This window comes from Lynx rufus, unplaced genomic scaffold, assembly GCF_022079265.1.
Source record: "Lynx rufus isolate CCGP_SWC_20201006 ecotype Redwood Valley unplaced genomic scaffold, mLynRuf1.p SCAF_4, whole genome shotgun sequence".
Taxonomy (NCBI): domain Eukaryota; kingdom Metazoa; phylum Chordata; class Mammalia; order Carnivora; family Felidae; genus Lynx; species Lynx rufus.
In genome coordinates this window covers 3,446,302-3,472,065 of record NW_025814856.1, presented here as the reverse complement: position 1 = coordinate 3,472,065, position 25,764 = coordinate 3,446,302, and the positions used below count along the sequence as shown (strand labels likewise).

At 58.9% G+C, this 25,764-nt stretch overlaps 2 protein-coding genes across 2 annotated transcripts in view; one reads left to right on the top strand and one right to left on the bottom strand.

The window, feature by feature from the left end:
- Positions 1-4,005, top strand: part of MLLT1 (MLLT1 super elongation complex subunit) — a 67,328-nt gene extending 63,323 nt beyond the window's left edge. Inside the window, exons 9-12 of the mRNA XM_047095509.1 lie at positions 206-305; positions 675-746; positions 952-1,023; positions 1,224-4,005. Of these exons, the coding sequence (XP_046951465.1) occupies positions 206-305; positions 675-746; positions 952-1,023; positions 1,224-1,352 (373 nt within the window). The 3' untranslated portion in view covers positions 1,353-4,005. The remainder of the gene's footprint in view (positions 1-205; positions 306-674; positions 747-951; positions 1,024-1,223) is intronic.
- A 3,257-nt stretch (positions 4,006-7,262) lies between these two features.
- Positions 7,263-24,659, bottom strand: LOC124522817 (long-chain-fatty-acid--CoA ligase ACSBG2-like). Its single transcript, XM_047094451.1, is given in 15 exon segments — positions 7,263-7,352; positions 7,677-7,923; positions 8,805-8,944; positions 9,201-9,418; positions 12,772-13,008; positions 13,157-13,338; positions 13,834-14,084; positions 14,087-14,183; positions 15,153-15,340; positions 15,461-15,599; positions 15,709-15,807; positions 20,543-20,663; positions 21,190-21,278; positions 23,902-24,125; positions 24,599-24,659. Coding segments are annotated over 15 exon segments (2,382 nt in total). The 3' UTR covers position 7,263.
- Positions 24,660-25,764: the final 1,105 nt, after the last annotated feature.

Below are 25,764 nucleotides of genomic sequence, written 5' to 3'. Positions count from 1 at the left end.
CGACACTGGGCTGTGTGCTGGCCCCGGAGCCCCACGTAGCCCCTCAGAGTGCCAGCGTGCTGCTCTGGGGCTCTGTGCCGAGTGAGGCTGGTCTCCTGGGGTCTAGCGGAGCGCCGAACCAAGAACGAAGGGCAGGATCCGGGAGCGCAGGTCCCCAGAGCAGCAGGTGGCGGGGGCCTGACAGGGTGCTGTGTCCTGTGTTCAGGTTGAGCTTCAGTGACAGTGAAAGTGACAACAGTGCCGACTCCTGCCTGCCCAGCCGGGAGCCCCCTCCCTCCAAGAAGCCACCCCCACCCAACAGCAAGGTAAGCTGGGGGTTGCCCAGGTGGCCCCCACTCAGAGGAAGAGGAGGAGGAGGAGGTGGTCTGTTGGGCGAGCAGGTCTCTGCTTCAGCCCTCGTGTCCTGGAGGCAGGGCTGCGGGATGTGGACTGTGGTCTCCAAGGAATGGAGACTGAGGGTGGGGGCAGAGGGAGGCTTGGTTCCCCCCAGACCCCAGAGATCTATCTGTTGCCCATGGTTGGCTGCCTTTAGAGTCAGGGTCAGAAGGAGGAGGATAGGAGCCAGCCCCAGGGCTCCAGGCAGGCTCTGGGGGCGGGTGGGAGAGCCTCCAGCGGGCTGGGGGAGGAGGTGAGTGAGGGCAAGAGCTCAGAGCAGATCTGGGTTTGCCCTGCAGGCGTCAGGCCGGAGGAGCCCAGAGTCCTGCAGCAAGCCCGAGAAGATCCTCAAGAGGGGCACCTACGACAAGGTGGACGACTGGGGCCCGGCGGGTGGTAGGAGGGAAGTTCTGGGCCCCCAGAGCTGGACAGACTCCTCTGGCCTGTGCCCTGTCCCAGCCTCACCCAGGGGGTGCCTGAGGCCTTCCTCTTTCCCGCGCCCTGGGCCCAGATGGGTGGGACTGTGGGCAGGGTGGCGCTGCGGCCACCGGCTGAGCGCCCCTCCGTCACCCCCAGGCCTACACGGATGAGCTGGTGGAGCTGCACCGGAGGCTGATGGCCCTGAGGGAGCGCAACGTGCTGCAACAGGTGTGGGGACCCCCCGCGGTTCTCTCAGATGCGTCTGGGGCACGGGGTGCCCTGGAGGCGTGCATGCTGGGGGACATTCCCAGGGAGCCCTTCTCCTCCTCCTCTCCCTCAGAGCCTGACAGGGGGCGGGGTGAGGGGTGAGGGCCACCCCAGACCAGCCTCCTGCTCTCTTAAGCCACCTGCCCTGCCCCATCTTCCAGATCGTGAACCTGATTGAGGAGACCGGCCACTTCAACGTCACCAACACCACCTTTGACTTTGATCTCTTCTCCCTGGACGAGACTACCGTGCGTAAGCTGCAGAGCTACCTGGAGGCCGTGGCCACATGACCCTGGGCCGGGTGCCGGGCCCTCTTCACCGGGGGCCCCGGGAGGCCACGCCCAGGCCCCGCCTTCCTTCTTCTCTCTCGACTCACCCACCCGCAGCACTGCCTTAGTGACCGCCCTGTCCTCGGCCCGCACGGCCAGCTGCACTTTCCTCGTCGGCTCCCGGCCCCCCCTCCCCACCACCGGATCGGGAGCCCTGAGGCTGAGGGGGGGCAGGCCGGCGCCGCTGCTCCCCAACACTCAGGGGCCATCACCTGGGCCCCCCTCGGAAAGCAGCTTGTGTTGAAGGCAGCACCAGGCCTCACTTCAGCAGGGGAGGAAACGTGGCCCGCGGTGGGGGCCCCGCTCCGCCGCAGGACACATGGCATGGTTTCACTGCCCTGGGCTCTCTGAGCAGCCGGGGCACTGCCTCCAGCCTCCCCCAACGGTTCCCACACACCCACCGTGCCCAGGGCCGCGCCAGGCCGGGTGCAGTCCCCCGCGGGCTCTCACTGTGCTGGGACTCTGTCTGTACAGTTCTCTCTCTAGCGTATGTGTATGCACTGTAGGTACCAGAGCGGTTTCCGGGTGTGCGTTTCCGTGGCAGCAGTGCACGTGGGGGGTGGGGGGTGAGTAAGGCGGGACTTTTAGGTTAAGACGTTCCCACTGGTCTTGTCGCGGGGCCGGAGGCCCAGCTGGAGCATCGCCGGCGCCTCTAAGAGGCGAGGGGAGGACTCGCCCTTCGCGGCTCCAAGGATGTCTCGTCCTCCCGTGGCCCGGAGGACCCAGCCGAGGGCCGGCGAACACTACGACGGGGCAGCGGGTCCTCGGCACCCAGGGGCCTCCGCGCACTTGGCGCCTGGTCAGACCGGCGGCCGCCTCCAGGAGCAGACCTCCTGGCCTCCACCAGCCACGGGCCATGTCGTGTGTTGCCCCCCACGGCTCGTCTTCTTCCTCCTTCCATGGGTCCTCTTCCTCCTCTCTGTCGTTGGAGTCTTCGAACTTTGAAAAAATGAGCTTTTGCCAAATAAGACGAGATAGTTTGTGGAGTTTTTTGAGGAGCGTCAGGACTTAGAGCCAGCCCCTCGAGCCAGGGCCCAGCCGGCAGCAGGCCCTCCCGGGCACCCCTCTCTTGGTTCGGGCCTGGCCGTCCCACCCCTTCAAGTCAACGCCAGTCCAGAGACCTGACTCCTCGCATGCCTGAGACTCTCCGAGGGCCAAGCTGGCTCCCCACCCTCTCAGCCAGAATGCCCTCATGGGGTTAGCCCACCCTGGGTGGGGCTCCTGGGGGCTGGGGTCCTGTTTGCTCAGCCTCTAACCCCCCAGTGCCCCCGCCCTGACTTGTGTGGGGGGAAAGGACCAGGGCCCCGAGGTGGGCTCACCCTCTCTCCCCAGCCCACCCTCAGAGGGCCTCTCCTCCCCGCCTGTCGGGAGCTCCGATGCGGGGAGTGCCAAGCTCCCCTTCCCTGTGGTTCCCGACTAGTGTGTCCCCGATTCCGTCTGTCAGGCAGACCCTAAACACTCCCTGGGGAGACCTGCCTCCAAGGTTTCCCCAAATTTCAGCCTCCCTGGTGAAATCCCCAGAACTTGCCGGGAAGGCCCGAGAACTTTCAGAGGAAACCGCCACGACTCCTCGCCATCTGCTCTGATTCTCTCCTGACCCCACTGCCTTGAGGTATTAGGAAGAGGGCGGGCCTGTGTGGCAGGCTCCGTGCCGTCACCGTCCCCTTCCCCTTCCCCAGGCAGGCCAACAATACTCCAAAGTGGGGCACCTCTCTTCTCTGGAAACTCTAAGACAGTGGACAGAAGGAACTAGCCTGACGTGGGCTATGTGAAAGGCAGCAGCTGCCCGGCCCTCTGCACAGAGGCTGCTGGGGGCCATGGCCGGGAGCCTGAGCCCCAGGGCGCCAGCCCTTCCCCTTCCGGAGCATCTCCTGGGAAGGGCCACAGGCCCTCCCGGGCTCCACACCGGACTCCGGCAGCGTTCTTGTCTGGAGCCGGGCTGTCCCCAGGAAGCAGCTGGAGGAAGGCCAGGCTTCGGCCTGCCCTCAGTAGCAGCAGCGTCTGGCCCCTCCTGCTGTTTCTGGGGCCTTCGGAAGCACCAACCCATTTCTCAGTTACCTCCTCTGGCCAGAAGGCCCCAGTGCTGTCCCCCAGAGCTGCTCTGGGTCCAGTGCTGGCCCCATGATCACCTGATGGACGTGCCAGGCAACCAGGGCCTTGACCGCAGCCTTCCCGGCTGCCCCCCTCCCCGGCCCACCCCCAGCTGCCCGGCAGCTGGGCCCACGAGGGCTCTGGGGACGCTTCCATAGGAAGGGGCCGGCACTTTGTGATTGCCGCGTGTTTAGTGTTAAGTCCCCTGCCCCCAGTGCAGATCCCTGTGTTTTGCTCTCTCCTGAACAAAGTGTAAACCGACACCTGAAAGCAAAAGGTATCGAATACCTTTCTTGCCCATAAGGGTTTTTACGAAGAATGTGTCTCACTAGGAACTAGGACACTCATCAGCCCTGAGACCAACTCCTGGATAAAAGGAATAAAGGAGAATCGTGTTTGTAACGAGTCGCAGGATTGTTTCTGTCCTGAATTTTAAACTTTTTGTCAAATTGTGAGATTATGGAGGAGTTTTATAGAAAAAAAAAGTGAAATAAAGTCAGATGGGAAAGCAGACTCACGCGCAGAGCCTCATGCGTCCGCTTCATTCCCCCTGGTACAACCGGGAAGAGGACAGAGGGCTGGCATCCAGCCTGGGCAGCAGGAGTGGGGATGGGGTCGCGGGGGGGGGGGGGGCGGTGAGCAAGGTTAGCATCCTGGAGGAACAGTCGGAACTACTGGAAATCCAAGAGGGGAATGACGGTGGAAAATGTGGCCTCGGGTCCAGCTTTTGACGTGTGTTCTTTTCCTTGGGGGAAGGGGCAGGGTTGGGGTTGAAAGACAAGCCTGACTTCACAGGATGGGAGGATGGGTGGACAGTTAGGTGACAGAAGGTGAGATAGGTAGGAAAATGTGGGTAAAGACCACCTCTGCTGAGAGCCGGGGTGCCCGTCTGCTGGTTTGCCCGCGGTGGGCTCTGCCTAGGACCCCATGTGGCAGGGCTGAGTGAGCCCCGAGGAGACTGAGCTCTTGCGGGGTCCCATGTAAGCGGCCCGGCCTCTGCGAAAGTTCCACCCCGCTCTCGGCAGGCGCAAGGGAGACGGCTGGCCATACCGGAACCTCAGGAGCCTTTCTTCTTGGCAGTAGCCAAAATTTCTACTTCCAGCATCAGGGCAATGGCCTCCCCTGCCCTATCTTTCGTATCGGAGAAAGATTCTGCGAGTCTTCTGGGACAGTTTCTGATCAGAGCTCCCGAAGCAGGATCTGGAGTGGCTCCCACGGCTCCCAGCCCCCACGACGCAGTGAAGGACGACTTGGGGGTAAGAATGCAGCAGGGCTCGCCACAGGCCAGGCGCCGTGCTAAGAAGGACTCGCGGACTCGTCGCAAGCACGGGGTGGTGTGGGTGCTGCTGACAGAGTCCCCACGGGCAGGTGAGGCAGCCCTGGAGAGTCCGCCTCCCTGGGGGATGGCACGTAGGCGCATTTCTGAGACTCAAGCCCAGGCACGTGCTCCTGCAAGTGCGGACGTGTGTCTACGCCTTGTAGCGTCGTCCTCCTTCCCGTGGGTCCATCTGGGATCACGGTCCTTAAGCCTGAGGAATTAGCAGCAGCAGTGAATTCTCTCGGCTTCTGCTCGTGCAAAAAAGACCTCTCCGTTTCATCCTTCGTTCCTAAAGGTGTTTCCGCTAAGTGCACTTGAGGGTGGGCAGGGGTGTGGCTGGCTGCCTCCTGCCTTTTCTGTTGAGAAGCCAGCACTTTGGTCTCTTGCCTCTTTGAGTCTGGTCTCTGGTGCCTTTAAAGTTTTCTTTTTGTCTTTTAGTGAAAACAGTTTCCATACATTTTGGGGATCTTTTTTCAAGTTCATTTTGAGAGAGAGAGACAGCGGGGGAGGGGCAGAGAGAGAGAGAGGGAGTCCCAAGCAGGTTCTTCACTGTCACCACAGAGCCCGACCTGGGGCTCCAACTCACAAACCCCGAGATCGTGACCTGAGCCGAAATCCAGAGCCAGACGCTCAACCGACTGAGCCACCAGGCGCCCCGTGATGTGTTTCTTTCATCAATCAGTATGACACCTTTGTCCCTTTTAAAAGCTCTGGCCTTGGATATTTTCAAATCCTACATTTTAAGTTTGTATTTTAGTGATGCAAACTCAAGACCAGTCCGAAGGCTCCAAGGGCACTGCACAGTGAGCAGTGACCCTCATTCCTGGCTTCTCCGTGTCCACTTTCTTACGTGTCCCTGGAGAGCCATCGTCCGCTCACGACCAAGACAGAACTCCTACACCCGCACGCTTTTCCCCCAGGGTATCTGAGCATTCCTTCATTTGGCCGGCCTTCCCCGGTCCCCTGCCGTGACTGCGCATAGCCACCCCCCCCCCTCCCCGTGCACGGTGCCACCGGGTCTCCAGCCTCCCGGGGCACCCGCCTCGCCCACCACCCCCCCCCCCCGCCTTCTGCCCGCGTGTGTAGACACCTGCGTGCTTGTGTGTCTGCGAGTCATTTCTGGGAGCCCCTCGTGGAGCACGACACTAGCTTTCGGCAGCGCGTTCTGTCCCCCCGCCCACCGCTTGCCTGTACGTCTGGCGCGCGGCGTCCCTGCCACGCCCACGCCTTGCGTTTACGTCAAGCTTCCCCCCCCCCCCCCGCCCCGGGGCTTCGGGGTGGTTATTCCCTGGGGAGGATACAGGTCTTCGCTTTCCCCTGGTTTCTTCCAGCGACCTAATGTCTTTCCCCCTTTCCCTCCCTCCCTCCGTCCTTCACCCTTCAGTTTGTCCCATCTGGAATCCGTTTCACCATGAGGGAGGGCCCCGGAAGTGATGCGAGGCGCTCAGTCCCCAGCGGCGGACTGACGGTGCTTCCTTCACCTGCACCTGCCGAAACGCCGTTTCTGGTGCATTCCTCCACCCCTGCACGCGTTTCTGTCTGAGCCGGGCTTCCCCTCCTCTGCAGATGTCAGTTACGACCCATCCCTGAGCTTTTAATTACGGCTGCTTTGTAATTTATTCTCTGGTAGGACTAGCCCCCCCCCCCCTCCGGCTTCGTTAATTATTCTTCCCTTTTCAGAGTTTCCCCGCACAGGCTTGCATGCTCGCTTTCCTCACGGAACTAGCGTTTTCTTTATCTTGCTGTTCTGAAGTTTCCTGTTAGCATTTTGGTTGCAACCGTAACTGTCGAACGCGTGTTGCCCTGGCGTTTGGTGGGTGCCCGGCGAGGCCTCAGCCGTTCTCTCCAGGTGACTAGGTGACTGCAAACAGCGGTGGGGGGCTGGGGGGTGGGATGTTCCTGCACCGGCTCTGGAGAGGTTTACCGGGCGGTGCAGCGGGATCGGCTTCTCAGGTAGACGGTGCACATTCTCAAAGTGGAGAAAGAAACCTAGGAGCTTCATCAGCCCTGTTTTTGACTTTTCCAGAGCCTTCCGTTCGCAGCCCCTCACCTACCTAGGCACAACTGACCTTTTGTGGCCAGGCAGTTTTTCCTGGTGTGGGGGGCTCCCCTGTGCACTGTGGGTTGTGGGGCAACAGCCCTGACTGGCCTCCCCCCACCGAGCGCCCCCTAGCACCTGCCTGCCTAGTTGGGACAAACCCAAAATGTCCCCTAGACGTCGCCACACATGTTCTGGGGGTGCAGGACCACCCCGGGTAAACACCACTGCTTTGGCGAAACCATTTTTATTGTCCTTTTACCTTTGAATCTGAAACACTGCCCCAGAGGGGTGGCTTAGCGAAAATGGGGGCTTCCCTCCCACTGGAAGGCGGCTCTGTGATCATCCAATGGGGGACGGAGGAGGCCCACGGCAGGCGGTCTCCTGAGGCAGCAGGAAGCCCCCCCCCGCCCCCCCCCCCACTGCTAGTATTCATCCTTCTCCGAGTAAAAGCTTTCAATCTCAGGCTGGTACATCTTGCCCACGTTGGCCCTCTTCAGTTTGGCGGTTGCCCCTGAAACAGAGTCACGTCCGAGGCGGGGCCTCCACCCACCCCCTGCAGGATGAGGTGTCGGTGAGCCAGATCTGTCCTAAGGACGCAGAGGGGTGACTGGATTGAGGGGCCCGGGGAAGAGAGGTCTGAGAGGCCTGTCTCCGAATGCCTGGTGGTCTGGGGACCACCGCGGGCGACCGCCTGCCAGATTCCTCGGAGGCGCTGGTTAAAAATGCAGGTGCCAGGGATCCCAGCCCGGGAGATGGTGGCGTTTTGATGAGCACCCCAGGGCCTTGGGTGTGAGCGACCGCGCCCGGACCCCTTCCCCGGCCCGTGCCCACTCACCCAGCTCCCCTCCGGCCATGGAGAAGTCCGTCTCAAGGATGGTCCACTTAACGATCTTGGCGCTGTTGGAGGTGACCTCTGCATTGGCAGCATCGATCCCCTGACTGACGAACTCTGTGACCACCGGGTCTCTGTCACAGACGATGTCCGACAGCCTGGTGGACTGGCTCTTGAGCTGCCGGCACAAAGCGACCGCCTCGCTGGTCAGCGCGTTCCGAGGCTCCCCCGTGTCCGTGTTGATCTGGCACTGTCGTTCGGGGAAGGCGGGTCAGGTGGCTCTCGTGCGGCCCCCGAGCCCGGCTCCCCGTGCCGGGGCTCGCACTCGTGGTCCCGACCCTGGGAGGGCCAGGTCCCCACCCCCATTGTACAAATGAGGAAGCGGGCTCAGCCTGGGGGACCTGCCCAGTACTTCCCCGCTTCCTGGAGGCTGGGTGGGCCGGGCTCAAGTCCCTCTGCCATTTTTCTGGAAACGGGCCAGGAGCTTCTCCCCTACAGGCACAGCCAATGTCCCAGGCCCACGACATGGGGAGCTGGCGCTGAGCAACCAACCCACTGCCTCTCCTCTCCCAGCCTCGGTCTCCCCATCTTTTTTTTTTTTTAATTTTTTATGTTTATTTATTTTTGAGACAGAGACAGGGACAGAGTGTGAGTGGGGGAGGGGCAGAGAGAGAGAAGGAGACACAGAATCCGAAACAGGCTCCAGGCTCCGAGCTGTCAGCACAGAGCCCGAGGTGGGGCTTGGACCCACGAACCGTGAGATCATGACCTGAGCCGAAGTCGGACGCTCAACCAACGGAGCCAGGCAGGTGCCCTCCCCCCCCCTTTTTTTTTAAGTTTATTTTGAGAGAGAGTGCACACTCATGGGTAAGGGAGGGGCAGAGAGAGAGAGGGAGAGAGGGAGAGAGAGAGAATCCCAAGCAGGCTCCGCACTGTCAGCACAGAGCCTGATGCAGAGCTTGAACTCACAAACCGCGAGATCATGACCTGAGCGGAAACCAAGAGTCAGACGCTTCACCGACTGAACCCCCTCCCCAGGCGCCCCAGTCTCCCCATCTTGAAACCAGGATGGCCGCCCCCATCCAGCCAACAGCCCAGACTTGCCACGAGGCTCAAAACCAGCCGAGGTACCTTGAGCGTGAGCAGGGCACAGAGGTATGGGGCGTCCTGGCCCACCAGCACGACGTAGCGGACAAGGGGAATGTGCCTCTTCACCCGCTCCTCGATGGGGTTCGGGTTGATCTTCTCACCTGAACTGAGGGTGATGAGATCTGCAGGCGGAGAGAGAGGAGGGTTGTGGTCCTGAAAAGCTACATCAAGTCAGCTGTCCTGGAGCCCAGAGCCACCCCTGGATGCTCAGAAACAACGGAGATAGAGATAGACAGCATACAAAGGGTGCCCCTTCCTCCAAGCTGGACTTCAGTCGTCCCTCATCATCGTGCTGTGTGCAACCTGCACCACCGTCCGCAGCAGCCCCGTGGGGCCTGGTCAGAGGCAGAGAGCACCCTGCAGCCTGGTCTTGCTCACCCCTTTCGTTGCCCGTGACGTAGAGGAATTCGTCATCGTCCAAAAAGCCCAGGTCCCCCGTGCGCAGCCAGCCACGGAGATCAATCTTCTCCTGGGTTTTCTCCTCATCGTCGAGGTACCCCATGAAGATGTTCCGGCCCCAAATGTGGATGTCCCCAATGCCATCCCCATCTTCTTTCTGGGTCTTGGTGCGGGTGCTGGGGAGGGACTTCCCACAGCTGGGGACAGTGGGCAGGGAGGGGGTGGTTATAGACACCAGGTACAGATCCCCACTGGCTTAGGGGTGCCCCCTGCTCGCTGCCCCTCTGCCCCCAGGCACACAGGTGTCAGATCCAGGCCTCCTCTGCCCGCCTGGCTGCTAGAGTCCCATAGATCCAAAGTAGGGGACAGATGGAGAAGGGAAACAGGGTGCGGTCCCCCAGGGAGGGAAGGCTTGGCCCACCCTGACTCAGAGCCAAGCTTGCAGGGCACGTGGACGCACGACACCCGGCCCCCGGCCCCTGGGGAACCCACAGGTAAGTACGGGGGACAAGGCAAGGGACAGGTAAACTCAAGACACCATCTGGGTGGAATTGGTTGCTGTGAAAGGTATCTGGGAGGGAGAGGAAGCCATGATCCAGGCGAGAATGAGGCAGCTTACCACCTGCTTATCTCCTTGGAAATGGGGGCCGGGGGAAGATGCTTTTGCTTCACCTCTCAAAGTTCGAGGGTTCCTGTCGTGGCACCTAGACCCCCGTCCTTGCCCTGCTTTCCCCAGGCTGTCTGGAGACTCAGGGCAGGGCCTCCAAGCTGGCCCAGCCAACACCCAGGATGCACCCTGCCCGGACTGAATTGCGTCACCCTCAAATTCCTAACCCCCAACGGGGGTGGTATTTGGAGGCGATTCGGTTTAGATGAGGCCCTGAGGGTGGGGCCTTCGTGATGAGTCTGATGTCCTTCACCAAGAGACACCAGAGTGAGCTTGCTAGGCCTCTCCCACCGCGCAAAGACGCGGAGAGGAGGCGGCCGTCCCCAAGCCAGAGAGAGGCGCTCCCCCAGAACCGAATCCACGGCACCTTGATCCTGGGCTCGCAGCCTCCAGAACTGAGAGTAAATCTCTGTGGTTTAAGCCCCGCACCCCCTCCGGTCTGGGGCGCTCCGTTACGCCAGCCCCGAGCTAAGACACACCCCATGAGGGCCGACGCCCAGCCCCCAGGGCAGCGCGAGCTCCGAGTTCACGTTCAGACGCTCCCTGAATGCTCCGAGTTCACGTTCAGACGCTCCCTGAATGCGCAAACCGCCCAAAAGGAATGAATGGAAACTGAGAGCCCTCAGTGAGCGGCCCCTGTTGTGACTTCACGTCTGCGAACACCACCTACCACGGGCCGCTTTACGGCTTGTGTGGAGTGATCTGTTCTGGAAGGATCAAGGGCTGTCTCTGGCTGCCTAGTGCAAGCCCCACACCCCGCGTGGGAGGGATTCTGTGACGCCTGGTTGTCCCCGCTGTAACCCTAGGGGTGTGACACAGGCCAAGCAGCCACCTAGGAAGCACCGCTGGGGCCCGGACCAGAAACTCCCCAAACCACCTCCCAGCGGCCGAGTAACCTCTCCTTCCTTCAGCCTCCCTGCCTGACCCCCTTTCTGCCCTGCCTCTCTGGGTTCGGGGGTCGAGGTGAGTAAGTGCTTTGTGATTGGCTCTTTGTCCTGTCTCTGCTGAAAGTCGATCCCACCTCCTCCAAAGCCAAGGCGCACTAAGGATGGTGAGTCTCTCCCTGACCAAACTCTGGTCGGGCTCCTCTGAGCCCTCTTCTCGCTGGGTCCTAGCCTTGACGTCTAAGAGCCTCAGGTTCTGTGCTCGAACGATTGCATCCACTCCCACACAGAAAGACCTGAGAACATATTCGCGTTTCTGAAAGTGCGGGCCCCATCCCCAGGATGACTCCATCCCCCCGCCCCCCGCATTCCTGCCCGAGAAAACCCCGAGCTGCCAGGAGAATTTCCCAGATGGCCGCTTAACCTCCCCCCCCCCCCCCCCCCCCGTAGACTAGCTCCTTTAAAAAGCTTGCGGATAAGTCCTTTCTCCGCCCTTTGAGATGCAAATCTACTCCCCAGAACGGTCTCCTCCCTTTGAAATGCAAACATTCGGGAGATAAACTCTGGCTCTCTCCTCCAGCTCTTGTGGGAGGTAACGGGCCCCACCGCGGAGGGGCGGCTGGCACTGACCTACCCCATCGCCTCCTTCCAGAAACGCGCGAGGAGTTTATTTCTCTCTAGAGCGGCACCGGTCTGCGGACACCCGGATGAGTTACTGAACCCCCTCCCTTCCTGCTTTTTGTGTGTGTGCGACTGCCATCTCCCAGACCACTCAAGCCCCCACCAGCCTCCCCTACCCCACAGACTCTAAGATGTCCGGTGCCCTCGGCCCAAATGGAAACGGAGGTCCGATCGTACCGGACCCTCCTCGCGGCCGCGGTCGTACTGCGTAAAATCTGCCCCTGTCCCCGTTGGAGAGGTGAGCCCAGGTGAGGAAGATCCAGGACAGGAGAGGAAGCCGGCGCACCAGAAGGGCCATGACTCTCGCCCCGGTCGCCTGTTCTGTCCCGTTCTTCTTTCAACTCGGCACGAATCCTCCGGGAAGCCTGCGGGGGACCCCCAACTAGATCGGAGGCTGCAGTAGCCGGCCTCCTGGGTGGCTCCCAAAGATCCCTTTGCCCACCCGGAATCCACCTCCTTGTGCGGCCCCCTCCCACCCTGGATGGGGCTGATCCGCACGACCCGTCACAAGTGGCAGAAATAACGAAGGGCCACTTCTGAGGTGAGGCCGTGATAGGGTTGCCAGATCAAATGGGAGGTGCCTCGTAAGACGTCTGTTTCAATTACAAGTTCGGTGGCTCCCTGGTGGTCCAGTGGTGAGGATTCGGCGCTCTCGATTACAAGTTCTGGGGTTAGTACAAGGACGTCCTAGATATTATAGGGGGCTATACCAATACTTTAAAATAACCCGAGAGGTGTTGTTTATCTGAAGTTTCAAACGTCCCCGGGTGTCCCGTACATTTATTTGCTGTCCCAGAGGAGAGGGTGGCATCCACCTTGCTCTCTATGAGGGGAGCAGATGCTGTGGTAGGAGGACCCCCAACTGAGGAACTGGGGCCAGCAGCTCGACCTCGCGAGGGACCCAGAGCCACACAGCTACAAAGCAGCGCCCCTCAATTCCCACCCGCCGCCCCCACCCCCACCCCCACCCCCACCCCCGGGGACCAGGAAATAACGTTTGTTGCAGCCTTTACAACAGCAGTGAATGCGTTCTCTCCCAAGGTGCCAGGGGGGCAGAAATAATCGGCCATTAGTAAAAATGATGGTTTGCGAATTACAAAACCAAAAAGCAAATCGGAAGGGCTCCAGGTCATGCCACACCTGGGTGCACCTGCTTTTTCACTCATCGGCCTTTGGGTCTGCGTTGCGGGGGGACAGGGCCGGGTGATAGCGGGCACCCACCTGGTCCGGGAGTGAGCGGCGGCGGTGGGGGGGGGTGGGGGAAGGGGGTTCAAGGCCAGCCCCGCCCGCCCGCCCCCCCCCCCCCGCCCACACCCACCTCAGCAGCCGGAAGCCCTCCTGCCTGGACAGCGTGTGGACGCCCGTGCTCTCGGACAGGCCGTAGAGCTCACAGATGGGCATGTTGAGGCTGAGGAAGTACTCCGTGGTGGCTCCGGAGAGCCCCGTGCCCAGGTTGAAGTACTGGCGACAACGCTGCAGGCCCAGGAACCTCCGTGCTTGGCTGAAGGTCAGCCTCTTGGCCAGGCTGAAGCACGGGGGGGGGGGGCGGGTCTGCCTTGGGGAGCAGACGCAGGGGGAGCAGAGCTGGGCCTCCGGACTCCGCCCCGGCCCCGACGCGCCCCCCCCACCCCCCTGCACCGGTGCAGACGCGCCCCACCCCTCCGCACCCCGCCACCCTGGGCGGCCCTGAGACCCCGCCTCACCCCAACATCCGCCTTTTGTTGGTCCTGAGCCCCAGACACACGGCCCACTTGTCGAGCCTCCTCCGGAACGGGGTGGAGGCCAGCTGGCCGGTCTTCAGGCTGTCCAGCAATCTGTCCCAGACCCACGGGACGCCGTAGAACATGGTGGGCTTGACCTCCCGCAGCGTGTCTATCAGGGAGCCCTGCGCCACACGGCACAGTGGGCACCCCGCCAAGCCCCCCCCTCCCCCCGCCACGGGCACCCTGGGCCCTCGGCCGCCCCCCCCCCCCGCCCCGCCCCGCCCCGCGGCAGGGCCAGGTGCTGGAAGTCCTTCCCGCCGCCCCGGCCGGGAGTCGTGTGGTGAGTGGGGCAGGGGGGCAGTTAACAGCCGCGGCCAGAGCTCCGGCGGGGATGGCAGGGACCGTCTGCTCCCAACTGCCCCCATCAGCGGGACACACAGGATCCGGGTCCTTCCCCAGGTGGCTCAACGCGCCGTTGGCTGTCTCTGGTCCTGTCCACCCTCTGCCAGAACCCCTGAGTCGGGGTGAAGGGGTGCGTGGAGAAGAGCCGGGAAGGGAAGGGGCGGATACAGAGACCCACAGAGATGGAGGGAGGGAGAGACGAGACGAGATACCGAGGGAGGGATGGGGGTCGGAAAGAGAGAATAGGAGGAAGCAGGGCACGGGGACGGACAAACTCCGCCCTTGTCACTCTTTTCAGACCTCCTTCCAGGTACCGGGAAAGGTTCCCGCAGCGAGACCACCACCGAAACATGGACCCTGAACGCTGGCGAGTGAAATCTGTACCAAGCGAGGCAAATCCCACCGCGCCCGCCCGAGCCAGCCTTTCTACCGGCCAGGACACGGGTGGCAGAGGCCAGCCCCAGAGCCGAGATGGCTTTGACGTTATGAAAAGGCCTCTCAGGAGTTCCGGGAGGGCAACCGTTTTGTGACGCGTGAAAGCACGACACCGAAACTTTCGTCGTCCGTAAAGTTTTCCGGTTTGGGCCGCGGGGAACCCGCAGGTACGTGTTCTCTCCCTGGGAACCTACACGATGTAGGGAAGCCTAGATCACTTACTGCCTGGCCCTTCGCAGGAAAAGCCTTCGAGCCCCTGGGCTGAGGGAGCCCTAAGGATCCGGGCAACGATGTCAGTGTTCGTTTCCCCCTAATTTCCTGTCTTGATGGGAATTTTGTGTTTTTCTACATTCGGAGAACCAGCACAACCGTGACTGACATTTCATGATGAATGTCAGTGACCTCGTGTGCTTTTTTTTTTTTTCCAACTGCAAGTAAAATTCACCAAACACCATTTTCACCACCTCTGAGCGCACAGCTCAGCGGCCTCAGGCACATGCACGCTGTCGTGCAGCCGCCCCCGCCACCTGCCTCCAGAACTTTCCATCTCCCCAGACTGAGACCCTGTCCCCATGAAGCACGGACTCCCCACCCCTGGCTCCCACCATCTACTTTGTCTCTGTGGACGGGACTCCACTGGGGATCCCCCGTGCGTGGGGTCACGCGGGACGTGTCCTTCTGTGTCCGGCTCCTGTCACTGCGCACGGCGTCCTCGGGGTCCGTCCACGCGGTGACGGGCGGCAGGAAGTCCTCCCTTCCTAAGGCTGGATCACATTCTGTTGTACGGATGGAACTCATTTCTTTATCCATCTATCTGTTGATGGGCACTTGGGTTGTTTCCACTGATAGGCTTTTAATGGCTCAGTTAAGCTTCCTGCACTGGGAATTTTCTCGCTGCGAGACGAGCCAGGTACACGCTCCCCGTCCTGCACGACACTAGCTCCTGTCCGCTCACCCCCTTCGCTTTACAGATGGGGAAACTGAGGCGCAGGGGGGAGAAGGACCAAGGTCGCACAGCCACCGGCGGGGCAGTGCTGGTGGGGATGCCAGTGCTGGGGTGAGCCCCCCCCTGCTCAGAGTGACCCCCCCCCCCGCCCGGCCGGCCTCCCCAACCACCCCTGCACCCACCGCGGCAGGGGACCCAGGAGCTCTGCCTCACCCTCAGAGCGTCCGGCTGGGCAAAGTAGAGGGCTCCGGCGACAGAGATGGAGACCCACACGTCGAAGAGCTGGGCCGTCAGGTAGCTGAGCGGGAGGTAGCTCACCAGGACCTCCTGTTCCTCCGGGGGGCGCTTATAAGACAGGGTCTGGGCAGCGGTCTCCGTGGTCCACGTGACCTGCAAGGCACCTCAGCCGTCTCCCGTGGGCCCTTCTGCCCGCGACCCCCAGGGGCACGCGCTCGTCCACCACGCGAGGCCGGGAGCCCCGGCCTGCCGGCTCCGGGCGGGACGCTCACGTTGTCGTTGGCTGAGCATCACGGGCTTTGGGGGGCCGGCGACTGACATGCTGTAGAGCAGGGCACAGCACTGGTTGGGCTTTTGGGAGTCGATGACCTGGTTTAGCGTGTCTTCCGAGACGCCGTCTGCCAGGTCCAGGAAGCCTCTCCACTGCGGAGAGGGTGCCGCGCGGGCTCACGGGGGTGGCGGTGGGTGGGGCCTGTGACCTCCACCCCCGGGGCCGTCCCCTCCCCACCCCCGGCTCCCGGTGAGGACCTACAGAATACAGGCTCTGCAGCCGGGTCCGGAGCTCCTCCTTGTACTGGACGATGGCCTTGAGGTGCTTCAAGTAGCCCTGGATCCGCCAGATACCGCGGGGCTCAGCAGGCGCAGGGCTTGAGAGCCGGCGACAGCTCGGCCCCGAGCCCCAGCGCTTCCTACCACGGGCGGCCAGGGCGCTCCCCGCCTTCCCTTTTATTGTGTCAAAACGCACGTGAATTTGCCGTTTTAACCATGTCAGAGCGGGCCATGCAGCGGCACTTAGCACCGCTAAATTCACGTTATGCGACCGTCACCCTCTGTCCGGTTCCAGAACGTTCCATCTCCCCGAAAGGGAAGCCGGGCCCCATCAGCGGTGACTCCCTTCCTCCGTCCTCCAGCCCTTGGAAACCACGCATCCGCTCTGCCTCTACGGACGTGCCGGTTCCAGAGGTTTCGGACACACGGATTCCCACACTATGTGCTGCTTTCCCCGAGCGTCACGTCTTCGAGATCCATCCACGTGCAAGCGCCTCACTCCTCCTGCGGCTGAACGACCACTCCAGGGTGTGGATGGGTCGCAGTTTGCTTGTCCGTTCACGGGGTGGTGGGCAGCTGGGCCGTCCCCACGCTTTGGCTGCTGTGGACGTCTGTGCACGGGTTTTTGTTTGCACACTTGTGCCCCATTCTCTTGGGGAGACACCTGGGAGCAGGATCGCTGGGTCACGGGATCATTCTACGTTTGGCTTTGTAAGGAGCCGCCAGACTTTTCCAGCTTGTTCCACATCCTGACACTTGTCACCCGCTTTTCTTTTTTTAATTTCTTGTTTTCATTAACTAATTTTTTTTGAGAGAGAGAGAGAGAGAGAGAGAGGGCAGGGGAGGGGCAGAGAGAGAGGGAGACACAGATTCCAAAGCAGGCTCCAGGCTCCGAGCTGTCGGCACAGAGCACGACGCGGGGCTCGAACCCACGAACCGCGAGACCATGACCTGAGCCGAAGTCGGACGCTCAACCGACTGAGCCACCCAGGCGCCCCTCTGCTTTTCTGATAATAACTGGCTTCCTGGGCGCAAAGTGGTGTTTCGTGGCTTCGCTCTGCGTTTCTCCCCGATGACGTTACGTGTTGGGCATCTTTTCACCGGCTCATTGGCCATCTGCGTTCCTTCTCTAGAGAGAGGTACTTAAGTCCTCGGCCCAGTTTTTGAACTGGGACTTTAGTTGTGGTGGTTGTGTTTTGATTTTGATGTTGGGGGGTCCTGGGCACATTTTGAAGGCAGACTGCGTTAATTCCCTACGGCTGATAGGGGCCACTAAGGTACGACATATTGCGTGATTGGGTCAGGTCTCTGCTTAGAGTCTCATAATCCCCAAATCCAGGTGTGGGTGCTGGGTCCCTTTCTGGAGGCTCCAAGGAGGATTGTTCATTGGGACCCTGGCTCATTTGAGCTGTTGGCAGAATTCAGTTCCTTGCAGATGTAGGACCGAGGCCTGCCTGTCTCCCTCCTGGCTGTCAGCTGAAGGCCGTTCTCGGCTTCTAGATAGCGCCATATCCCCTGGCTCGTGGGCCCTTCCTCCATTTTCAAAGCCAGAACCAGGGTGGGCTGCGTTCCTCTCCTGCTTTGAATCTCTCTGCCGTCCCTTCTGCCTCACGTCTCCCGTCTCCAGCTGGAGAAAGTTCTGTGCTTTGAGGGGCTTGTGTGATTATAGGAGACCCACCCGGATAATCCAGGATCATCTCCCATCTGAAGGGCCTTACTCTTAATCCTAAAAGCAAAATGCCTTTTTGCCACGGGAGGCGCCCGGATCACAGGCTCCGGGAATTAGGACGTGGACGTCTTCGGCCATCATTCTGCTGATCCCCCAGAGCCAACAGGATTTCCTGAGAGAGGGGACCTGGGAATCTGGAGGGAGGAAGTACCCGCCACCTGAGACAGGAAACTCGGAGGGAAGGCGCAGGTTGTGGGCGGGAAGATCGGGAGGTTAGGTCTGGACCTAACCTAAGATGCTTCTTAGGCGTCGCAGTGTGACCATTGGGAAAGCTGGAGATGAAAACGTGGGAAATGTCAGCAAATAGGTATCACCTGGGGGGAAAGTACAGGACCCAGAGCAGCCATCTGCTGTCCCAGACGTGGCCCTCTAACTGAGGTCCAAACAAGACGAACGGCAAAGAGCAGCGGTCAGTGAGGACAGCCGAGCAGTGTAAGTTTCACTATTTACATCTTGCGCTGGCCCCTTAGCATCTGAGTTTGCGACCCCACCTTCGCAGGGGCTCACCTTCCGGGTGGCGAATGACCCAGGCCGCACATACCTTGTCACCTGCACAGACCCTGTCTTGGGTTTATTTACTTATTTAATAGACATAGAAAATTAGAATCGTGGTAAAAATAATACACAACAAAGTTTAACACCTTAACTACTTTTAAGCACATAGTTGGTGGTGTTAATTATATTTGCATTCATGTGAAAGAGAACCCCTAAGGGGCGCCTGGGTGGCGCAGTCGGTTAAGCGTCCGACTTCAGCCAGGTCACGATCTCGTGGTCCACGAGTTCGAGCCCCGCGTCGGGCTCTGGGCTGATGGCTCAGAGCCTGGAGCCTGTTTCCGATTCTGTGTCTCCCTCTCTCTCTGCCCCTCCCCCGTTCATGCTCTGTCTCTCTCTGTCCCAAAAATAAAAAAAAAAAAAAAAAGAGAACCCCTAAACTTTCTCATCTCCCCCAAACTGAGACTCTGTCCCCATGAAGCACGGACTCCTCACCCCCCTGCCCCAGCCCTGGCTCCCACCATCTACTCTCTGTCTCTGTGGACGGGACTCCTCCGGGGACCTCCTGCGAGTGGGGTCGTGCAGGACGTGTCCTTCTGTGTCTGGCTTCTGTCACTGAGCACAGTATCTTCAAGGTCCATCCATATTGTAGCAGGTGTAGAAATGTCCCTTCCTGGGGCACCTGAGTGGCTCAGACAGCTAAGCGTCCGACTTCGCCTCGGGTCATGATCTCACGGGTTCGTGGGTTTGAGCCCCGCGTCGGGTTCTGTGCTAACAGCTCGGAGCCTGGAGCCTGCTTCGGATTCTGTGTCTCCCTGTCTCTCTGCCCTCCCCCACCCTCCCTCTGTCTCTCTCTCTCTCTCTCTCTCTCTCAAAAGTAAACACTTAAAAAATAAATAAACGTTTTTAAAAAAGGAATGCCCTCTTTCCTTCCTTCCTAAGGCTGGATAACATTCCATTGTTTGGATGGACCACATGGTGTTTGTCCATTCATCCGTCAGCGGACACTGGGTTATTTCCACATTTTGACTTCTGTGAATACTACTTCTGTGCACTTGAGCGAACAAATAATATCTTCCGGGGGGTGGGGGGCCTGGGTGGCTCAGTTGGTTAAGCGACTGACTCTTGATGTCGGCTCAGGTCATGATCTCACTCACGGCTTGTGGGATCGAGCCCTGTGTCAGGCTCCGTGCTGACAGCCTGGGATTCTCTCTCTCCCTCTCTCTCCGCCCCTCCCCTGCTCTCTCTCTCTCTCACACACACAAGATGAATAAATAAGCTTAAAAAAAAAACAATCTTCGAGATCTTTCCTTCACTTCTTTTGGGTATGTAGCCAGCAGTGAGATTGCTGGTAACTCTGAAGTTTTGAGGAAACGTCGTGTTGTGTCCCACAGTGGCTACGCCATTTTACGTTCTCACCAAGACCGAGAGAGGATGGAATTTATTGAGGAATAATTTCCATGCACAGAACAGCCACAGACACTGACACGCAGTGGAGACACCCGTTCTCGTTGCTCTTGGGTGCATATCCGCGGGTGAAAGGGCTGCACCACATAGTAGGTGTTTATCTAACCTGACATGAAACCGTCAAACCGCTTCTCAGGGTGGCGGTACCTTCTTGCAGTGAAGGTCCTCATCAGCGCTCGGTATTACCCGTTTTAAAATCGGAGTCATCCTGGGGCGCCTGGGTGGCTCGGTCGGTTGAGCGCCCGGCTTCGGCTCAGGTCATGACCTCACGGTTCGTGAGTTCGAGCCCTGCATCGGGCTCTGTGCTGACAGCATAGAGCCTGGAGCCCGCTTCCGATTCTGTGTCTCCTTCTCTCTCTGCCCCTCCCCCACTCTCTCTCTTTCAAATATAAATAAACATTAAAAAAAATTTTTTTTTGAGTCATCCTCGTGGGTGTTTCATGGTGGTTGTCTTTGCCTCCTTACCTCTGTCTGCTTGTCATGGTCCTCTTAGCGTCCCCATTTCACAGGGAGTTGCTTTGAACCATCGCGCCCATGCCCAGAACCACCTCACTCGGATCAGCCCCGGACCCAGGGAAATTCAGGGTTCCCCCCAAATAGGACCTGTTGTACCATCCCGATAAGATGAAACATCTAGAACAGGCAAGTCCACAGAGACAGAAAGTGGGTTGCCAGGGGCTGGGGCCAGGGGAATGAGGAGTCCCCACTAATAGGCACAGGGTTTCCTTTGCAGGTGATGGAATGTTCTGGAACCAGACAGAGGTCATGGTTCCACAATACTACGAACGTACTAAATGCCACAGAATCGTACACTAAAAAGGGTTAAGAGGGTAAATTGTACATTGTGTGCATTTTACCGGAATAATTTTTGTTTTAAGTGGGAGGAGGGGATCTACCTGCTTTGCAGCGGGAAGGTGTAAGTCCCAGTTGGGGGTGCGTTGGGGGTTAGCGCCGGGACCCGCACTGGGCCAGAACATCACTCGCCTGGCACCCCACAGGGGCCCTGGGCCCATCCATCCGTGGAATCCGCGGTTCCCGTCTCATGAGGGACCACGGAGGGTGGGTCCATCGCTCATTGGGTTCCTTTTCTTTATTAGGCGAAGTTCGTGCCTTTGCACGAGTCACTAACCTGGATGATTTTCTGCAGCTGTCTGTCATTATCCACCACAAAGATGTCCATCTCCGAGCTTTCGGCGATGACCTGGCAGGTTTTCGGAGAGTTGGTGGACAAGATGCCAACGGAGAAGCCTCTGGAAGCAGAACCCAAGAAGTGAGGACCCGCTCCCAGGAGGCCGGTTGCGTCATAGGAGAGACAGTCCCTCGGGTGGGGCATAGAGTATGGCACACATCCCCTGACACCCCCAATATGCCTTGTTTGAAGGTGGGACTCAGGGACAGCTTGGGCTTGGACCCTGCCTTCCAGGGGTTCCCCAACAGTCTGGACAGGTAGAGGGAGGTCTCAATGCTGGGGAGCCCTGGGGAGGCTTCTTGGAGGAGGGGTCATGGGAGCTGGGCTTCACAGGATGTGTTTGAGTTCGACAGGTAGAGAGTGTCGGAAGGGCGAGCTGGCTGGTGCCCAGGGCTGGGCCCTTGACAAATCCCACTGAGCACAGACCAAGCAGGAGCCTTAGTTTGCTCCCTGAGCTGGGGACTCTTCCGTGAGACCCCTATGGATTCAAGAGCGGGGGGGTGGGTGGAAGGAGGGGGGAAGAGCCTTTGCTGGGCTGATGGCTTCCTGACTCCGTGTACCCCAGGGCGATACCTGGTTCCTCTTACCCAGCCATGATAGCACCAATGCTCGCGATGACCCACTCCTCGGAGTTTAACCCCATGATCCCCACGCTGTGGAAGCGTTCCAGGCCCAGCTGGGAAAGGAGGCCCTTGTGAGGCAAAGGGGGCTCACCGGCCACTTGCCCCCACGTGCCCAGGAGCCTCAGGCTGAGAACCTTGGGCTCTCTTTTCTCTGTTGACCATTGGTGCTTCTGTTTGCTAATAGAATAGCCCATCCCCCTCCCCCCCATTACAAGCTACCATATATATTCACGTGGAGCAGGGGTTCTCAACATGGATGATTCTGCCTTCCAGGTGACATTGGGCAACATCTGGAGACATTTTTGGGGAAGGGGATGGTGCTGACATGGAGTGGGCGGGCACCGGGGTTGCTAGGAAACATTGTCTAACGTACAGGACAGACCCCTCCACAAAAGAGTGATCCAGCCCCAAATGTTGATAGATGGAGATTGGAAAACACTGAGAAAAGACAAACAAAATGCCCGCCCCCGACATTTTTATGAATAAATATTTGATAAAATCTGGGCAGTACTTATCCCTATATGATCATAACCCACCATTGTTCGTAAAACCATGCATCCTATTTCCCCAGCCTTTGAATATTTCTCTATGGTATCAGATATAACACCTCTATGATATTGTATTGTAGAGAAATGTCATGATTTAGCGACTGCCTCCCCACCCCGCCTTACTGGTTGATACTTAAGTAAGATCCTTTCTCCCCTCTACTTTTATTAGATACAATATTGGGGTGAACATCTGCATGGCTCAAGTTCTGGATTCCCACATGATCACTTGTGCTGACATCTGGATTGACTTAAACATTCAAGATGATACACATTCACCCGTCCTGGCAGGACCAGGTGATGCCATCCCCAGGTGGGTCGTTCCCGTCCACTCCAGACTCTTGGGCACCACTGCCCACTCCTAGTGTCCTCGTCACGCAGGCACGACACACCCAACACGGCCCGAACAAAATTGCTGACGTTACCCACCCCCCTCTGCCGGCCCCGCCCTCCGCCATCTCAGTCAGTAGCAGTCCCTCCAACTTGCACTGGCCAGAAATCTGGATTATCCTCAGTGCCTTTCATTCTCTCTGACACCCAATCCGTCAAGAAATGATGTTGGCTCTGCCTTCAGAATCTGACCACCTCCTATCCCCTCTCCGGGTACCACACAGGTCTCCAAAACGTCTTCATCTCAACCTCACGGGTCTCTCTTTTTCCACGCAGCCTGTAAGCAACCAACTCTGGGCGCATCCCTCCTCTCACAGCCCTCCATGGCTCCCACCTCACTCCTGGTAAAAGCCCCACAAGACCCAGCAAGACGTGTCCCCGTTACCCCCTGCCCTCACCACCTCCCTCTCTCCTTTCCACTCATTCTGCTTCAGCCACATGGGCCTCTTTGCTATTCAGTCAACATGCATGGCACTGTTCTGCCCCAGGGCCTTTGCACATTTGTTCCCACTACCTGCAACACTTATCCCCAAATACTCACTTGGCTCCCTGCCCCCCACCAAGTTGTTTAAGTCTTTGCGAAAATATCACTCTCAGAGAGGCTCTCACTGGCCACCATATATTAAAATTTCCACTCCCACCCCTAGCTCATCTACCCCCTTCCCTGCTTTAGTTTTCTCTGGACCACTGTCTACTTCACACATCCTTGTTTATTACATTGACTGGAGAAGTCCCTTGAGGTCCCTTATCCTCTTTCCTAATCTGATAGATGGGTATTCATTCATTGAAGACATACCCAAGGGGCTGGTTCTGTTCTAGATTCTGGGGGCCTGCAATGAATGAGGCAGACTGGCCCCTTGCCCTCATAACTGACCAGCTAAACAAATAAATTATACAATCATACTACCAGGTGGCCATGAAAGCTGGGCAGAAAATTTTCAAAGGAGCTGTGATAGAGATTAGTGTGTGTGTGTGTGTGGGGGGGTGAGTTTGGGGATCCAGGGTGATCAGGGATGACCTTGCTCAAAAGATGAGACATTGGAGAAGAGACACATTAACAGTAACAACCATAAGAATAAATGCTGAGTAATGCTTCGTGCGAGCCAGGAGCTATTTGATATGTGTCCACTCACTGAATTCTTGTAGCAAACCTTTGTGCGAGGTGCTATGATGTTTTATTTTATGTATTTGCACACAAAAATCCTAATATAACAATGTTTTATACTAAATTCTATACAAATAAAGTATAAAATGGATATGGCCATATAGAACTTTCCTACTTTTAATATTATATATATATGTGTATGTATATATATGTATATATATAAATAGATACAGAACCCCCATGTTACAGATGAGGAAACGAGGGCATGATGAGAATGAGTAATTTTTCAAAAACGTTAATTGAAATACAGCTGACACCTAATGTTACATTAGCTTCACTTGCACAACACGGTGATTCCGCAAGTCTACACGTGATGCTGTGCTCACCGCAAGTGTAGCCTAGGTCATTGTTTAACGAAAAAGATCACAGGCACTGAAGGTACACCTCTCGATGAGGGAAGTTGAGTGATTTGAGCAAGAACGCGCAGACGAGGGCAGAGCCAGGGGAAAGGATTCGCGCCCGCCCCGCAGGCGGGGAGGCAGAGGAGGAGCGGCGCGCAGGCGCAGTGGCGCGGGCGCGGCAGTGCGCAAGCGCGCAGAGGCGGGCGGCGCGCAGGCGCGGGAGGGCACGTGGTACCTTGAGGAAGGCCTTGGCGGCGCGCCGGCATTCCTCGTAGTACTCGATGTAGGTGAGCAGGTGCCAGCCGGTCCTGTGCTTGGAGCCGAGCGCGATGTAGTTGGCGTACTTGATGGCCGTGTTCATGACCATGTCGTGCACGGTGACGGGCGCCTGGCTGGCGAAGGCGTCCTCCTGCCGCAGGTGCACCTCGCCGTCGCGCCTTGACGTCCAGTAGCGGGGGCCTGTGGGCAGGCGGAGCCCGGGGGCCAGGAGACCCCAGGTAGGTGAAAGGGGGCAGGGCCGTGGCTCTGAAGGCGGCCCAGGCGGGCGGAGGACGCAGGGGAGAGTCGGGGGCGAGAGGCAGGGCGGCGGGAGGGAGAAAGACACAGCCGCCAAGGGAGGAAGACAGGTGAATGGGGAGACGCAGAAAAGGGCGCAGGGGCGGGTGGACAGACAGATGCACTGGGCCCCCTGCCAGCAGGCGGGCAGCTCAGTGACGGGCCCGCCACCCTCCCGTGCACTTACCAAGGACCGGGCACCTATGACAAAGTGCATCCACCTTCGTTCACAGCCTCCCTCCCCTGCTCCCGGCCAGCCCCACACGACCTCAAAGATCCCAGCGCTGGCTCAGCCACCCTTGGCCATCCCCGAGGGGCTTCTCTGGGAACCCCACCTTCTCTAGAACGCCACACCCAGGGCCCAGGGAGCCCCCCACCTCTAGCTTTAGTTTCTGCTCGGGGATCTCTCTCCTTTGGACTTGGCTTGTTCGAGGACATGGTGTCCACAGTACCCTCGGCCTCTCTTCTTCTTACTGCCTGGGAGGCATCTGGTCTCCTGGGACTGAAGAGACATACGTTCATATAAATCCAGTGACAGTCCGTTGGAGGGCTGGGAGTGTCCAGCTGTGTGGAGGCACAGGGGTCCCACCTGGTCACAGGGGTGATTGGACAAGGCTACTCTAAACGGGGGGGGGGGGTACGAGGTGACCAAAGAAGAGAGGGAGAAGGAATCTGAGAAAAGAGAGTAATGTGATGAAGGCCATCAGGGCTGGAGTACAAGGAAAAGTGGGGGCCATAGAAGGAAATGAAGTGCGATGGGTGGTGAGGGCAGAATTGGCATGGGGTCTTGCCGGCTGTGTTACTAAAAAATTGCTTTCTGGTGCCTTCTGTGCCCATCCCCCACCCAGTATGCAGACTGGTTCATCCCTGGCAGGAGCTGAAACATCTCAGCTCCCAACCCCTCCCTTCCACCCACAGCACATTTTTACCCTTCTCTGTCGTCGGGAGGGCAGTGCCCACTTCTGTCTCCAGCTTCTTTTTATCAGCTTTGGTCACCCCCTCCTCTGCTGTAGCCACAGGGGGGACAGCCGTCTCTAGACTGGATGTCTAGAATGTTCCCGCCTGTGGCCAGCCTTTGTGACATCACTGTGGATTCCGTAGCCTGGAGCCTCGATGGCGACATGGCCTGTTGCTGCTTTGCAGAGGCCCGTCTTAGGGGACCGGGGCCTACCCAAGAAGGCCCTTCGCTATCTGCACCCCACCCCCCCTCCCCCCAGCCAGTGGTTCCCAAGGTGACAGCCCCCAGGGAGGAGGCAGCAGCAAAGTCTTGGGTTTCAGTCTGGCGGCTGGAGGGACTTTATAGTCTCTGCCCGGCTTTGTTACAGCTTTGAGTGAACGTGTTCACGAGGGAGCCTGACAGGGAGTAGTGAGACAGAGGAGGCAGCCTGGAAGGCACTGGCAGCACGGAGGCTAAGGAAGCCGACTGTTTCAAAGAGCTAGGCAAGGTCGGCAGAAGGTCGACAAGGACTTTGATTCGCTGTGCCTGGTTGGTCATGAATTCATGTGTCCATCCAGCACCTTCTGGTGATGGACTAGTCTCCCA